The 16,108-nt window shown below is 40.0% G+C and overlaps 1 protein-coding gene across 2 annotated transcripts; it reads left to right on the forward strand.

Moving 5' to 3' along the window:
* Window positions 1-4,867: 4,867 nt before the first annotated feature.
* On the forward strand, window positions 4,868-15,588 carry TLR3 (toll like receptor 3). Of its 2 annotated transcripts, XM_075708894.1 has the most exons (6): window positions 4,868-4,888; window positions 7,213-7,661; window positions 9,092-9,283; window positions 10,923-12,748; window positions 13,390-13,558; window positions 15,572-15,588. In XM_075708894.1, exons 1-6 carry the CDS (start codon window positions 4,876-4,878, stop codon window positions 15,578-15,580), a joined length of 2,658 nt encoding a protein of 885 aa, XP_075565009.1. In that variant the 5' UTR covers window positions 4,868-4,875; the 3' UTR covers window positions 15,581-15,588. The 2 variants fall into 2 exon arrangements, with proteins under 2 accessions (XP_075565009.1, XP_075565008.1); XM_075708893.1 differs by lacking the exon at window positions 15,572-15,588 and having other exon boundaries at window positions 13,390-13,639.
* The last annotated feature ends 520 nt before the right edge of the window (window positions 15,589-16,108 follow it).

Genomic DNA, 16,108 nt, shown 5'->3' on the forward strand with positions numbered 1-16,108 from the left:
AATGTTTGATATGCATGCTTAATTGAGAAAGCTGGATAAGAAAAAGACTTTAAGAAGGCTGTCACCTTTTGGGGAGAGTTCTTAAGGATAGAAATTGCCAAAAAAATACTTCCACAACACAAGAATACCCAAGTCCTAAATTTCAGCCTCTTTACTACTTCAGTATGTAAAAAGCTAAAACATTTGATAGCAAAATATATACATACATAAATCCAGTGGCACAAACATGATTGTTATACCTCTTTTAAAAAATGTTGAAACAGTTAAGTGAAGCATTTTGACCTTCTCTAACCCTGACTAGAAGGTTAACTTAAAAGTGACTGACTTCTCATTTCTCTAGCTCCAGGGTTCTCTCTTTGGGATTAGAATTCCCTGGATGGAAAGTAAAGGCATTAACATAGTACACATACTGGTAGTGTTGCATCCTTGTTCTTGCTGGAGTAGTGGAAGATGCAGAGAAAAGGGTTGCGAAGGCTGCCTTTGTAACTGTCCCAATATAGAAAGGAGAGGTGGTTTTGAACAGGAATCCATCCTAGAGCTGAATTCTTAGTTCTCTAAATTGCCTCCTGGCTAGGCTAAGTAAAGCAACCTAATTGTACTGAAATGAGCTTTTGTGAACGGTCTTGCTGTGCCAGAATTTTTCAGATAACATGACTTGGTCTGCAGTTGCAGTTGATCTTTACAGTCAGTGCAACACATCGGGAAAGTGTATACCACAGTCTCAAAGCTGGTAAGCAAATGCTGTAGAATTTATCTGTGCATGTCCAGTGGCATTTTGCATGTTATTTCCAGGTGACAAACAGTTTAGGCAGAGCCACTGCTCGTGGCTGGCTACTAGATAGCTTAAATCCCAAACACTGGCTGGAGTTCTCAGCTACCTGCCCAGGCCATGTTTTCAGCTGCGGCGGGAGGAAATGCATGGAAACAGATTCTCCTGTCTTTGAAAAGCACCCAGAAGTTTGGGAGAATGCTAATGAATATAATCTGCCTTACCCCATTGATGTCAGTCCTCAAATGTCCTTTAGCTTTTTGTGAACAAAAAAGTGGAAATGTTGTAATTCAACTTTTACAATCTGTAAATTAGCAGTGATGGGTGAGCAGCCTTAAAGGAACTGTTGCACCCAAAAGGCACATGACCTGCTAGATTCTTCAGCAGCACGATTGAACTTAGCTGCATTCACGTAAGCACAACACAGGAAAAGCATCTGTTCTCCTGTCTCAGGAGGTAGATACAAGCTTACTCTGTCTGCCACACTGTCCTCCCTTCTAGTTGCCTTGATGCTCTGGGATGTCCTTTGTCAAGATTTGCCTCAGATTTTACCTGTTCAGCTCTCTGTTATTTCCTGCTTGCTTTCTCCTTGTAGCTTGGCTCACTTTCAGACTTCTTTACATTCTGTTTGTGTGAACCCATTCACTGCTGCATGGGATGTCTAAATCCAACCACAACATATGGTGCTTCCACCATTTGAGTGACTGATAATCACGGGAAGTGTCTGAAGGTGTTCTGTCATTTTTGGTCTTCCACCTGATGCTTGCAGTCCGACTTGCAGTTTACAAAAACACTGAAGTCCAATTAGCCATGTGTTAAGTTAATACACTTGTATGTATTTGAAGATCAGATTAAGATCAGTATATTTCCTGTTTGCTTTTTTCTAGGCTAAGTTTTGGTGGCATGTTTGCTCTGGGAGTGTTCTGTGAGATACTGCACTTACGTCCTCACCCTTCTGTGCTGATAGCCCGGAGGATCTTAAACTAGGTCTGTGCAGCAACTGTTTACTCTGCTGTTAAAGATATATGTGAAATGGATACATCTCCAGAATTTTGCCTGACAGCTCGATCTGAATGGTGACTCGAGCTGCTTTCCTTGACCACCATGTGGGAGCATTGTGTAGTTTTGTGCTGTTTTTCTCCTGAATTGTTCTCTAGACATGTGGAGTGCTTAACTTTTTCCTCCATTATGAGTTTGCCATGTCCTTTCCAGCACTTGAAAAGATAAGTACAGTTTAAAGTAAGCTACAGTGGAGTTGTGGCAACTCGAGAGCCTGATGTGATTTCACACCACTGAAATAAGCATGGATGTGTCCACTTTGTCCTCTGCCTCAGAAATACCATACTTGCTGAACCTGCACTGGTTGTGTACACCCTAGAGGCTACCTTGCACAGTAGTATCTGCTGGTTCTTGTAAATCATGCTGGAAAATGTCTACAAGAGCTTTGTTGCTTTGAAATTTTCTGTAATAAAACAGATGTTCTTACCCCCAGTGCAAGTGCTCCACAAAAGAGTGTTTTTAAGCACCCTTGTGCCATTGTCTCCCTGAGCCACTGACATTATTCTAAGGCTATAGTGTTAGAAAGGCATCACTGATAAAATTAGCAGCTTCATCAGCATCAGATGATTTTCCTCCATTGTGCCTGAAACAACCCCAGCTACCTAATAGTCCTCTATGTGTATAGGGAAGAGAGGATTGAGAGGGAATAAATTGTGAGGTGAGATGAAAGAGCGGATTTTACCTGTAGGATGAGTATAGTGTAGGGGGAGATAAGAGGCAAAATACCTGACAGTATTGCTATGCTGGAATGCTGATCTGCAAAGGTTATTAATTATTATGTTTATTTAACATCAGTGTGATCTCTTCTGTTCCAAAGCAGCAGAGTTATGAAACACAAAGGGAAAATCCTCTTCAGAGTAACTTAATGTGACTTCGGGTGGCTGTGCTTATGATCAAATGACCTTATCCAGTGCAGAAGCACACAGGGCAGCATGGAAGAGAACTTTGCTCTTCCTGTAGCAAGATGAAAAGGAGGATCAAGGTTTAACTGTGAAATGGGAATGAAACAGGCTTTAGCGCCTTTCAGTTCCAAAGGAACTTGGTTCTGATCTCAGTTTCGGTGTCCTAACTCCAAGAATAAATTATATTAGGCAGTTGCTGAAAGAATACAGAGAATGGGAATAGGAAGTAAGGGCCCTAACCTCTTTGCTAGCCAGCCTGCCTCCCTGGGCTCCACAGCAAATCTGTCAGCAGTCCCAGATTTAACAGGATATAGGGTAGAAACCAGCAGAGTCTCTCCTTCCTCCGCAGAGCTCCTGGTGGGTGGCTGGTCAACATGTTCCTGCAGGCTGTAATATCAAACACTTTGAATGAAGAGTTAGAGCTTTGGATGAAGAATTCTGGGTGAGTCTGCAGCTACCCACTCTCTGCTCAAGAGGGACAATACTGCTACCTAAAAACTCAGTGCTGCGGTTGGGTGAGTGGCTAAGTGTGGCTGGATGAGTCCTGCAGAGGATTCACCAATGCTGATGTAGCTGGAGCAGAAGAACCTTTTGTCACATCTGGGAAACTGATGGTCAGGTCCCTGGAAAAGCAGGGACATGTGAATTCACAAACAGTATGAAAAAGACACACATCTAAAAGCTGTACCTAAAACTTTTACTTGGACTTTTGAAAACAATTTCTTGGGTTTAATACAATAGAAAATATTTTATTCTCTCTTAAAAATGTAATCTATTACTTTCTCACACAAACGCATACCCTTTTAAAAAGGGGTACTTTATGTGGCTCTGCAGGAGCCTATTGGTGCTTTGTTTCTACGTTGAGAGTAATAGTCCTATGTCAGTAACCTGTCAGTCAGCGTATCTGGTTTTGGGATATGGCCTGAAGGATTTTCGGAGACACTGGAATTAGCTAGACGTAAATTGTAATTGACTTACGAGCAGGATTGTGTGATGCTGCTCATCTGTGACGCACCTGTGTGCTTAAATCGGTTTCTGTCAGCACATGACAAGTGCCAGCCCGACTCGGAGCTCAGGGGCGACCTCCACCCTCGGCGCCTCGGAAACATTTCGGGTCAGAGAAAGCCGGCGCGGAAGGGAGAGCGGCGTCTGCCGACGCTCGGGGGATGCTCGGGCGACGCCCTTCCCGCCCCGGCTTCCCGCCCCGGCTTCCCGCCCCGGCTTCCCGCCCCGGCTTCCCGCCCCGGCTTCCCGCCCCGGCTTCCCGCCCCGGCTTCCCGCCCCGGCGCGCCAGTCCGTCCGTCTCCGCTTTCGGTTTCAGTTCTTCAGGCGCAGGGCAGCCTGTTTCCTCACGGTTTTCGTGTGCTGAGAAACTTGTGCAGCCCCTGGATGACCCCGAACTGAAGCAGAGAAAAGCCCGCAGCGGTAAGTGGATGACATTCCTCACTTATAGAATCATAGAATGCTTTGGGTTGGAAGGCACCTTGAGAGATCATCTAGCCCAACCCCCCTGCAGTGAGCAGGGATTGACTTCTTATAATAAATGCAGATCTCGACGGTACAAAGCCGAAGTACAGCTCAGGAGTTTGAGCGATTTCCCTGATCTTGGATTTCGCTTAATGTGCCAGTTAGCAAAGTCGGTGCCACTGCTGTTCGCTTAACGAGTGTACTTTGGTGCTTGTGCCCGGATGTGGTGTCCCCAGCTGGCAGGAGCTATTTTTGTGCGTTAAAAAAAAAAAGGTAATATAGGTGAAGTGGGAATGTCCCTCCCTGGGAGATGCTGGAGGGTCCCCTGCTAAATCTCCAGTTTTTTAAAGTTCTTGCTCATAACGTTGTAACTGTTATTCTTTCCTTTGTCTGTTAAATACTGTTCTGTAACACTGTCCCTTAAGTCTGATAATGGGTGTGTGCTTTCTTCACTGGATCCCCAACCAAAGCATAAAACATCTAAAGCTGACTTCAGACTTCCTGCAATGAAAAAACCAGAAAAAGGCAGCCCTTCTAGCCTCGCTGGAAGTCAGCCAGAGAACTCGGTTTGTGTTTGTGCAGTACGTTTCTCGTGCCTTTCAAGCTTAAAGACCAGCTGGCAACAACTGCTGATGAGCCTGGCAGCTATCTGATCTCCCTGAAACAAACCTCAGAAGGATGCAGGCCAGAGGTAAAGCTTTTGTTCCAGGCAAGCTCACCCTTTGCTTTCCTTAGCTCTTCCAGCAGCTGGGATGCAGAGGAATGAGGCAGGACAAGTGGTCCTTTATTTTCCTCAGCTACAGGGATACGGGTGCTGTGTTCAGCAGCAGCTGTAGCAGGTCAGGCTGTCTGCAGGACTACCAGGTTCAGTTATTTGCTGTCTCCTCCCCTCCCCTGTTTGCCAGTGGCAGGTGAGTGGAGAGACAGGCTCTGTGAGCTGCAGGAGATGGGTCAGGCCCTCATGCAGTGCCCTGCAGGGAATTGTTTTTTCATTAGGGTTTATTTCAGATCATCTTTTGCAGTCCTTTGTGTACACCTTTGCAGTGCTTTAGGTTCCTCTTTCTCTTGCTTGTGTCCCCACTCCCACTGGATTTTACTGATGTCTCTTGCTGGATGGCCAGGTTACTCCCACAGAGGCACTCACAGCATTCCCCTCTGGCCACTATAATGTGGCTTTTTGTCACAGGAGCAGTCCTAATGTGTGCCCTCTGAAAAGGCAGGTCACCTACAGAGCCAAACTCTGCTGGGGGTCTGACTTCCTGAACTCCTGCTTGGCTGCAGGTTGCAGTGTCAGTTCCTCAGAGTGTTTTGTTATGGTAGTGAAAACTCTTCTCTTTAAAAAACATCTGTTCTGAAGGCTTTTTCTCTTCCTGTACAAATGTGCTGGTTTAATTTCTTGTTTTATTGTTTGCTATTGAGCAGTAATCTAATGTGCTCAAGGCCAGATCACGTTAATTAAACACAGGTTCCAAGCAAAGGAAAATGTGAGCTGCAGAACCAAGAAAGCTCATATTCCTAGGAGTTAGTCTTTTGAGAAGCTCTTCTGGATTCCTGTTAAGTCTAGTAAGGTTAAATTCCCTTCTATAGCCTGTTCTGTAGTGGGGCACCGATAGTGTTCTCTATCTGGGAGCCAATTATGCTGAGACTTAATTCATTGGTAAATTGAGGTTGGCCAGTAGGTTCCAAATTTGTTGGCAGAAGGCTGTACAGATATGTGTATATGGAGATTGTGGAGACACTCAAAGCTTCAGGGGTGAAAGTATAAGCTTTATATTTTTTTAAAAAAGAAAAAATTGAAGCAGACGAACCTAAGTTTACTGTTCTCTGCTAAAGCATGGAAAAATATTCTGGCAAGCACTCCCAAAGTATTTGTTCTCCCTCTACTAGAGATTAATTCAGCAGAGAATGATATGGAAGGTACACTAGACTCTTCTCTTGATTAGCAGAAACACTATTTAATTAGATAAGGTCTATGACTCAGCAGGCTAGTCAAACCCTTCTGAGCTCTTACAGCTCTGTTCCGGTCAAAATTTGTGTGGAATTAATTTTCTTCCTTCTGCAGTAAAGCTGTATTGCAAGATCACCAGGTGAATTTAAATCTTACGGGTACGAAATCAAAACTGAATAAAATACGAAAAAGTCTGAGATTCAGCAGAAATGTAATGCCTAAACAGGCAGAGCCATTGAAGATTAGAGCACCAGTGGACAGAGGTTGATATCCTAATGGAAATGCTCAGAACATATGGGGTGGGATATATAAATTCTTAAACGTATAAGTTTTCCTGAAAGTATTTGGATAAATGTATTGAATCTATGGACAGTGTTTTCTCTACACCTTGGCTCTTCTCCATTTCTTTCTCTGATTAGGTTGATACTTACTTATTTTGTCTGCTCTTACTTTCTCATACAGCTTTCTGTAGCCTGGTATCCCTTCTTTCGCTATGTGATGGAAAAGCGGTTAGAATTTTGTGTGGCTGGCTTGTGAAACAAAAACTGGCAAGAACTGTAAAATAAAGAAGTGGTATATTAGGCATTCTTACTGCATATAACTATAAATATTTTAAGTGTAGTTAAGCTCAGAGGGTAGTGATTAACATTGAGGGGCCTGTGTATAAATATTTATCAGTGTGGTTAAGCTCAGAGCTCAGTGATTAACACTGTGTATAATTTCTCATATTTATTGTATTTTATGCATGTTAAAGCAATGCAAAATTAATAAGAAAAGGGAAAATGGTTGGAAATTTGCATTGGTAATAGACAAAGTGTTGGCAGCTTTTTGAACATAATTATTTTTACATAAGACAATACTATTGTTTTTAAAGAAAAATCTTAATTTAAAGAGATTTAGATATACCGTTTCTGCAGAAATGAATGCTACTTTATGGGTGAAAAATACTGAGTGTTTGCTCAGTACAAAACTACATGGGTTTTGAGCCTGGCTTGCTTGACCTTCAGTTTAAGATATGTTGCATCAAAATGATTGTAATTTGTACTGTGTTCATTTTGCCTTTGCAGATAAAACGATGGGAAGGGCTATTCTTTGGTGGAGCAGCTTATCTGTCAGACTGGTGTCTGTCTGCTTGCTGTGTGCATCAGTTGGAAAGCAATGTCAGATCCGAAATGAAATGGCTGACTGCAGTCACCTAAAGCTGACTCAAATTCCTTCTGATCTCCCAGACAATATAACGGGTTTGGACATTTCTCATAATCAGCTAAGACAGCTAGGTCCTGCAAATCTGACCAAGTACAGCCAGCTGGTTTACTTGAATGCAGGCTACAACAGCATCTCTAAACTGCAACCAGAACTGTGCCAAAATGTGCCCCTGTTGCAGATTCTGAAGTTAGAACATAATGAACTGTATAAGCTCCCTGACAGAGTCTTTGCTTCTTGCACCAGCCTGACTGAGCTCAATCTAGGATACAACAGAATAGATATTAAAAATGACCCTTTTAAAACCCTGGAGGTAAGCTTTAGAAATGCACCTTTTCATGTAAATAAAGTATAAATGGGGAATTTACTGTAATTTCCAGAGTGTGGACAGAACAGCTGCCTGTTTGCATCTGAAAATACCCAGCATATAATCTTCCTTCATTGTTTTTCTAAAGAAAAGGCCTGGTGGCTTCTTGTGTTAGAGCACACTGGAGTCTCAGCCATCCTTATGAGTCAGTGCTTTCCATCCCCTTTTCCCTATTGCATCCCCTCGAGGCACCTCTCCATACAGGATTCGTGCTGAGAGAATATAGGGCAGCATATAGGATGAAGTGGATGGTGTGCAATCGGAGTTGCCTGGGGTCTAAAAATGGTAGCTAGCCTAAATTCTCAAGGTCAGGGTGTAACTGCTCAGACCATGAAGGCTAGTGCTTAGGCTGAATGTAGTGTCTCCCAAGACTTTGGGGATTGAGACAGGTAGAGTAAAAAGGTTTTTACTCTGTTTTTCCTGGTAGTTTACATGTGGTTAAATATTCTTCTCTGTAGCATCTATGAGGTTGGGGTACCAGCACAGGAGGCAGGAAAAGACTATTGCATTGTCTTTGCACGAAGCAGGGAGTCATGCAAAAGGAAGGGCCTGAGGACAAAAGAAAATAGAGACAATGTGTGGGTACTAATTGTTGTACAATGTTCTAATGAGTGTGCGTGTTGTTTTGAACAAGTCTGAACTTCTCTGCTAAACTCACTATTCCAGTTCAATTACATAAAATGTACTGGCTTGCATCATAGGACTGCTGACTCTCAACTAAGTACAAATGAGCACAGCCAGCTTCGGTGCTGGGAACAGAACTGAAGCTCTGGCCTTCCTCGCTTCGCTGCTGCCCTGTTACTGAGGGAGGCCAGGCTTGGGGCGCCTCAAGGCACATTCTGTGGAGTCACCTTTAGGGTAGCATCTCTGCTCCTGCAGGTGCAGGAGGAGTCTGAGCACCTGGGCTTGAGCTGGAGTATTACAAGGCGTACAGCACTGATCTTTGTAGGCTGCCACTGCACTCCCTCACTTCCGTTCATCAGGGTGGACCACAGTGAAGAGAGTGGAATGCAAGGTTTAATATTGCAGTAGTTGTAACAGCAGCTACCTGTAGGCTTTTGCTTTTATCACTTTATCTGGAGCAGGAGGGCTTTCAGTGAGTTAAGGAATTCTAGATAAAGTAATTCTTTGGTTTGCAGTAGATACCTTAGCAGGTTAAGATCATGAACGCAAAGAAAGTTACAGGTGGGGAAGATAGAGAAGGCTTCTTCCTGCAGGAGCTTGAAAGCTGCCATTTCTCTATTGCAAATGTATTTTACTTGTAGTATTGCAACTAATTTCTAATCAACTAGATGCTGCTGCAATATTTCAAAAGCGTTTTATATTATATAAAATAAAAAGAATTTTACACTTTTCTGTTTGCATCTTCTCCCCAGAACTTAAATATTTTGGACCTATCTCATAATTTTTTGAAGTCAGCAAACTTAGGATTGCAGCAACAGTTGAAGAACCTTCGTGAGCTCATGTTGGATAGCAATCAAATCACTGAGTTAAAAAAGGAAGACTTCAGTTTTCTTAGCAACACCTCATTGAATAGTCTTGATTTGTCATCAAATCCACTGAAAGAGGTAGGAAGCATTTCAACAGAAATTCAACAGGTGCAAGTATAAAATGGAACTGTCCTGATTTATCCTTTATGATTTTATGGCATTTACATTACATTTTTGATCCACTGAGGTCAAAGATAAAACCATTCTGTTGTATACAGCATTACTCCTGACCTCCAGTAGTGATACACAGTAATTTTTCTCCCACTGAATCAGCAAGAGCTGGTTCCGTGTAGATCAGAGGTCTCAAGCAAGAGCTAATATCAAGTAGCTCTGTGAACCCTTACCAGGTATTTTCTATGCAGGATTTTTTTTTGTACGTGCTGAAGGTGAACAGCTGACATACTTTCTAAGTGGGGAAAAAGTGCGATATTATGCAAGGCTGGTTATACGCTTCCTAGTTAATCAAACAGAACATTAATTTGTGCCTGTGGGATACGCCACAGAAAAAATCATTGCAGAAAAGTACGCTCACTCTTTTTAAAAAAAACAAGTGGGTGTTTTATTTGCAACCTACCTCACTGTTCTCTCTGACCCACTTCTCAGTGTTATAATATGATTCTTTGAAGAGTGATGGCAAGTGTTGCAGTTCTAAATTGGCTGACCCTCAGCATATGAATACTCAGCCTATGAATACTGAATTTGCATTGAATTTGCTTGTTTATTTTCCTAGTTGATTGATCTGTAAAGAACACATATATTGAAATTACAAGAATATTTTAAAGTGGCATAAGCTTGTACAACTGCTGAGAGGCAATCCCACCGTCCTCTTTCCCTTGGCTGCTTCATCCCTTCCTCTTTCTGGTACAAGCTTTAATGAGGCCATGCACTGGATCACTGGAGAAACTCTACAGATTTTTTGGCTTGGTTAGCTTGTAGTCAGGCTGGTTCCCTGTCTGGTTCACCATATGACTGCATGTATGGCCATATTGGCAACAAGGGTCCAATGTGTGGATAAGTAGATGGGACTGCTCCTTTCTTGGGCAGTGCTACTTCATGCTAGTTTAACCTGCCCTGATTTTACAGTACTGCTGTCTGAAAAGCAGCCTTATGCATTTGAATCATTCTGACAAATGGAGTATTTAATCATTCGGCTGATATCTGAATCAAGATGAGGGGCCAGCAGTATGATGGAGGCTTGTGATTTATATTGTGGAATCAAATGTGTAGTATCACATTTCATGAGCATAGCTTCTGCTCACACAGAGAAACTGGGTTTCTTCTGTCTGAAGGCCTAAATAACTTTTTTACGGTATATCTGGTTTTGCACTAGTGTATTGGTATCACTAGCAGACACCAACAAAAGAAAGCTGAAGAAAGAGATTATCTGAGTTTCTAAGATACTTCTAGTGAAAGAGTTTTACTAGTTGGATACAAAACTGTAATTAACTTGCATCTCACTAAGCAACTTTCTAGCTTCTTTTAGAAGAGTACTACTCAGAATTATGATAATCATGTTACAAATTTTGGAACTATTATCTCAAGAAGTATAAACTCCAAGAAGTGTTTGTCTGAACTTAGCTGTGGAAAAAATCTGAGTGTAGGAGTTATATTCTGCTTGAAAATGTTGTTTAAAAACTGTTCCAAATTCTGGCTTTATGGGGCTACTTTCTTACATAATCCCCTTGTTTAGGTCAAAACTTTTTTCTTTTCCTTTCAGTTTCACATAGGATGTTTACATGCAATTGGAAATCTGTTTGGCCTCGTACTGAACAATGTTGAACTTGGTGAAAATCGCACAAAGAAACTTTGTGCAGAATTATCAAACACAGCGATTCAGAACCTCTCTCTGAGCCATGTGAAGCTTTCATACATTGGCAAGTCAACTTTCCAGGGACTGCAAGGATCAAATCTTACAGTTTTAAACCTTTCCCAAAATGCTCTGTCTATGATAGAAGATGACTCATTTCAGTGGCTTTCAAGTTTACAACACTTAAACCTGAAGCATAATAACATTCGTGTATCTTCACGTTTATTTTATGGGTTATCCAGCCTCAAATATCTGAATCTGATAAGTTCACTTACTGGGAAAATTGAAGATTTTTCCTTTCATTGGTTATACCACCTGGAGTACCTTATAATGGATAATAACAATTTTCCAGGAATTACTGCTAATATGTTCACAGGTCTGAACAACCTGAAATACCTGAGTCTCTGTAACTGCAACATAAACTTACAAACAATAACTAATAAAACATTTTCATCACTTGCTAATTCCAGTTTACAGGTTCTCAACCTCACGAAAACAAGAATCTCTACAATAGAAAGTGGGGCATTTTCCTCCTTGGGACAGCTGAAAATTCTCGATCTTGGTCTCAATGAAATTAGTCAAGAGCTCACAGGACATGAGTTTAAAGGTCTCAATAATATACGAGATATTTATCTTTCCTATAATAAAAACTTGGCTTTGCAAAGTGAATCATTCGTTTTTGTCCCAAGCCTTAGGAAATTGATGCTGAGGAAGGTAGGTTGCAGTAATCTGGCGCTTTCTCCTTCACCTTTTCATCCTCTACAAAATCTGACTGTCCTGGACATCAGCAATAACAACATAGCAAACATAAAAGAAGACTTGTTTGATGGACTACACAAACTTGACATTCTGGATTTACAGCACAATAATTTAGCCCGACTTTGGAAACATGCAAATCCAGGTGGCCCTGTTCTTTTTTTGAAAGATCTTCCCAACTTGCATATTCTTAATTTAAAATCAAATGGGCTAGATGAGATACCAGTTCAGGTTTTCAAGGGTCTGTTTAATTTAAAAAACTTGGATTTAGGATCAAATAATTTGAATTTGCTTCCAGCAACTCTGTTTGATGACCAAGCCTCTCTGAATTCATTGAACCTTCAGAAAAATCTGATAACCTCAGTTGAAGAAAAAGTGTTTGGCCCAGCTTTCAAGAGCTTGAGAATACTAGAGATGGATTCCAATCCATTTGATTGCACCTGTGAAAGCATTGCTTGGTTTGCTGACTGGCTTAATGTGACCCAAGCATATATACCTGGATTGAGGTCCCAGTACATTTGCAACACGCCATCTAAATATCATGGTAGTCTGGTGTTACATTTCGATAGCTCAGCCTGCAGAGACAGTGCTCCATTTAAACTTCTGTTTGTGATCACTACCACTATTGTAATGCTAGTAATTTTTACGGTTCTTATAATCCATTTTGAAGGGTGGAGAATAGCTTTCTACTGGAATATTTCGGTAAATCGAATACTTGGTTTTAAAGAACTTGACAGACAACAGGAAGAGTTTTATTATGATGCTTATGTTATTCATGCAAGACAGGACAAGGATTGGGTGTCTAAGAACTTCATCTCTCTGGAAAAAAATAACCACTTTCAAATTAGGTTTTGTTTAGAAGAACGGGACTTTGAAGCGGGCATATCTGAATTTGAAGCCACAATTAACAGTATAAAAATGAGCAGGAAGATTATTTTTGTTGTGACTGAACACCTCTTACAGGATCCGTGGTGCAAAAAGTGAGTAGGATATAACATTTTATATGTAAGTGAGAAAATTTCTTAATTTTTTTTTTTAACAAGGTAATCTTTTTTGCTGTGTAATTTAGTAAAAAATACCGTGCAAATTCTACCTTAATATATTTACTTAATATATTGTAACTTCAGAATAACTCCTAAGTTTATAAATTTAATTGCTCCGCATGTACGGTAGTGGAAATTTGAATTTCTCAGTCAATATAGTTTTTTTTTCCAAAAGTCAAGTTGTCACCTGGGCAAATGGCTTGCCTTAAAATTACATGTTTGAAAAAGACCAATAATGGGTGAGATCACCAGCATCCAAAGATGATTTTTATTTGTCTTTAAATGAGCCTTTTCATCTTTCTTATGTAGTGATCTTGAAGAGAAAGGAACTTTGCTAAACAAGGCTATATCGAGACAGTAGATTTAGGTTATATTTTTAGAGGATGATTTTTTTCTTATGTTAAACTTCTAACTAAAGTAATGACAATTTTATATCATAGAATAGACATAAAGACCGCTGTTTGAGTCCAGTCCTTGAGTTTGCAATGTGCTATTATGTGAGCTATTAAACAAACTGTGTATAATTTTTCCCCTCCACATGAAAGAAAACATGTATTTTTGTCTTGTTTTTGCTTCAGTTTTAAGGTGTATCATGCTCTTCAGCAAGCTATTGAACAAAGTCGGGACTCCATCATATTGATATTTCTTCATGACATCCAAGATTACAAGTTGTATCATGCACTTCAGCTGAGAAGAGGAATGTTCAAATCTCGCTGCATCTTGAACTGGCCAGCCCAGAAAGAACGAGTTAGTGCATTTCATCAGCAATTACTGATGGCACTTAAATCTAATAGTAAAGCACACTGAATTTTGAAGTACAGATTTGGATTATGGGGTCATTTTATTGCATATTTTCTATCATTGGAAAAACTAGTAAGCCTTCAAGAAAACCTGAAAAAGGTTTGTTATGCTGGAAAGATATGTAAGGGTCGCTGTAATTTAAATTTACTTGGCTATATGCATGTTCTTGCTAATATTTTAATTCACCTGCACTGAAGTGACATGTTAAAATGGATCATGATTGATAGTCGTTTCAGTCTGTGTATCAAAAATGTCACAGAAATTCTGAAAAGCTGTGAGAATGTCCTAGGAGAAATGTCCATCTGATATAATGCAGGAAAGACATAGACACTCTACTTTAAAGGGATATGTTAGAGAGAATGCAAAAATGATAAAATAGTAAATTCTGTATAGAAGGTAGAGTGGAGACTACTGCTTGTTTTCATAACACAAGGGGAGATTCAGTGAAATTAAAATTGGAAAGCTTTCCATGTGAAGCACAGTAAGTAACATGGAAAATTATTTCTGTAGTTGAAACCAAGAAACATAGCAGAGTTTCAAAGTGAATTTTAAAATCTTGGTTTTAAGAGAAAGCCACAGAAAGAAACTTGACCCTGCGAGCAGCCTGTTCAGAACATGCAGTGAAGGATTGCTTATGCCTTCTGTGCGGGGCTAGTACTGGTGACTGTCAAAAACAGATTTTCAGACTAATGAGTCAACTGATTTAATCGATGTGGTATGATTAAAAAAAAAAAAATGTGTACTCTTCCCTACTGAAATTCAGAGAGCTGGCAGAAAGACATTTATACTGAGAGATGTCACCTTAATTCTTTGAATGCGTATAAAACTATATGCGGGCCATTAAACAGAACTTGAAATCAATGTGAAACATGGCCAAGGCGCAGCTGGTGCACCTGTATAAAATGAGTAAAGGCAGAGATATTTCTGTAGCATAACCAGAGGACAACTTTGTGGGGGAGGTGGTGCTACTGTAATTTCATTACCGAAGTCTTTGTTACTGGTGAAACAACAACAACAAAAAAAAAAACAAACCCCAAAAGAAATAGTTTTAAACTGTATCAGAAATATTACTGTGACTACAGTTACAGGTAGAATGGGAGAAAAACTTCAAATGTAGATTAATTTCAAATGTTTTGTTCCCTTTTTCTTTATGACTGTATATACTTTTGACTTTGATAGCTAAAAAGAAAATTGTAAGGAAATCGGATAGAATTCTATAGTTTAATTTCTTATATATTAATCTAGTTTGTTTTTTCCTTAACATACTTTACAGAAACATGGGCTAGTTGGCAATTCTCAGAGCATTAAGGCTCAAACCTATGGGCTAGTGGCTTGATCTGGAGGGAGCTGAGAACGACCAGTGTGCTCTGAAAGTATGTTCATAATGTTTGAGACTGCAATTTTCTGGAGTGTTTGAGCAGAACTTATTGTAAATTAGACACTAGACAGCCATTTGTATGTTTCTGTTAATATTTAATTGCTGCTCCAAGGACCTTATAAAGCATTGTCAATTTTTAGTAGCGTGTGATCCTTCAATAGCTCAGGAATATTTTTAAATTGCTTTTTTTTCACCCCAGCATTTCCCTCATCAATTTCAATACCACCATTACTCCAAGAATGCTGTTTTACTGCTTTAGAAAGCAGCTTTCAGATAGTTCAATACTTAACATTTTAAGCAGCTTTTCTCATGATTTGTTATATGCATAGATGAAAAACGTTGGGTTTTAATGGGTTTATATGTCCTATGATGATAAAAAACATAAATGAGAAAAATAATTAATGAAATAGACTTTGCATGCACCGGAAGAGTGAAGGGGGTGTTGACTGCCTTCACTTGCTCAGGAGTGAAAACAACAAAGGCTTTGTTTACGGTTGAAGTGATAAATGATGATTCCCTAATTACAGTAATAGGATTATCCCCATTGTGATGCTTTCATCTCATCTTTCTGACCTTTTCAGGTGAAGTGACAAATTCTTTCTTCATGCTTAGGCCATGAAAGTTGAGGAGGCAAGTTGGTAACTACGGGGTGCCAGGTATGCACCATGTCAATCATTCTTTCTCTTATTTAAAGACTAACATGTGAAAGGGTTCCTACGTTTCCTAAATCTGTAATGACACCCGGTAGCAGAATTTCTCATTTCACATTAATATAAATTGTTTAGAAAATGTTAGCAGTTCACATGGATATTAAAAATGACATAAAGATGCAGAGGATGCATGGAGGAATGCCGAGGTGAAAATATAATACAAGAGGTCAGACTAGATGATCAAATGGTCTTTTCTGGCCGTTAAAGCCTGACAGTGTGTCTAAATTCTACAAATATTTTTCTTGTTACTACAAATGCCCCCAAAATCGGTCTCAGAACCTTGAGAAAATGTGTTATGGATGCTTAGTTTTGTAAAATAGCTAAGAATACAAACTGAAAGTACTTGCTGATGAGTGAAAATAATTTTAAATTATAAAAATACGATGATGCATTCTAAACAGTAATTCT

The sequence above is a fragment of the Pelecanus crispus genome, chromosome 4, assembly GCF_030463565.1.
Source record: "Pelecanus crispus isolate bPelCri1 chromosome 4, bPelCri1.pri, whole genome shotgun sequence".
Classification (NCBI taxonomy): Eukaryota; Metazoa; Chordata; class Aves; order Pelecaniformes; family Pelecanidae; genus Pelecanus; species Pelecanus crispus.

Bases quoted from the DNA above. Each gene is read 5' to 3' on its own strand.
- TLR3 (XM_075708893.1), top strand. The intron at 9,284-10,922 runs GTAGGAAGCATT...TTTTCCTTTCAG, and splicing joins CATCAAATCCACTGAAAGAG to TTTCACATAGGATGTTTACA. The intron at 12,749-13,389 runs GTGAGTAGGATA...TTTTTGCTTCAG, and splicing joins CAGGATCCGTGGTGCAAAAA to TTTTAAGGTGTATCATGCTC.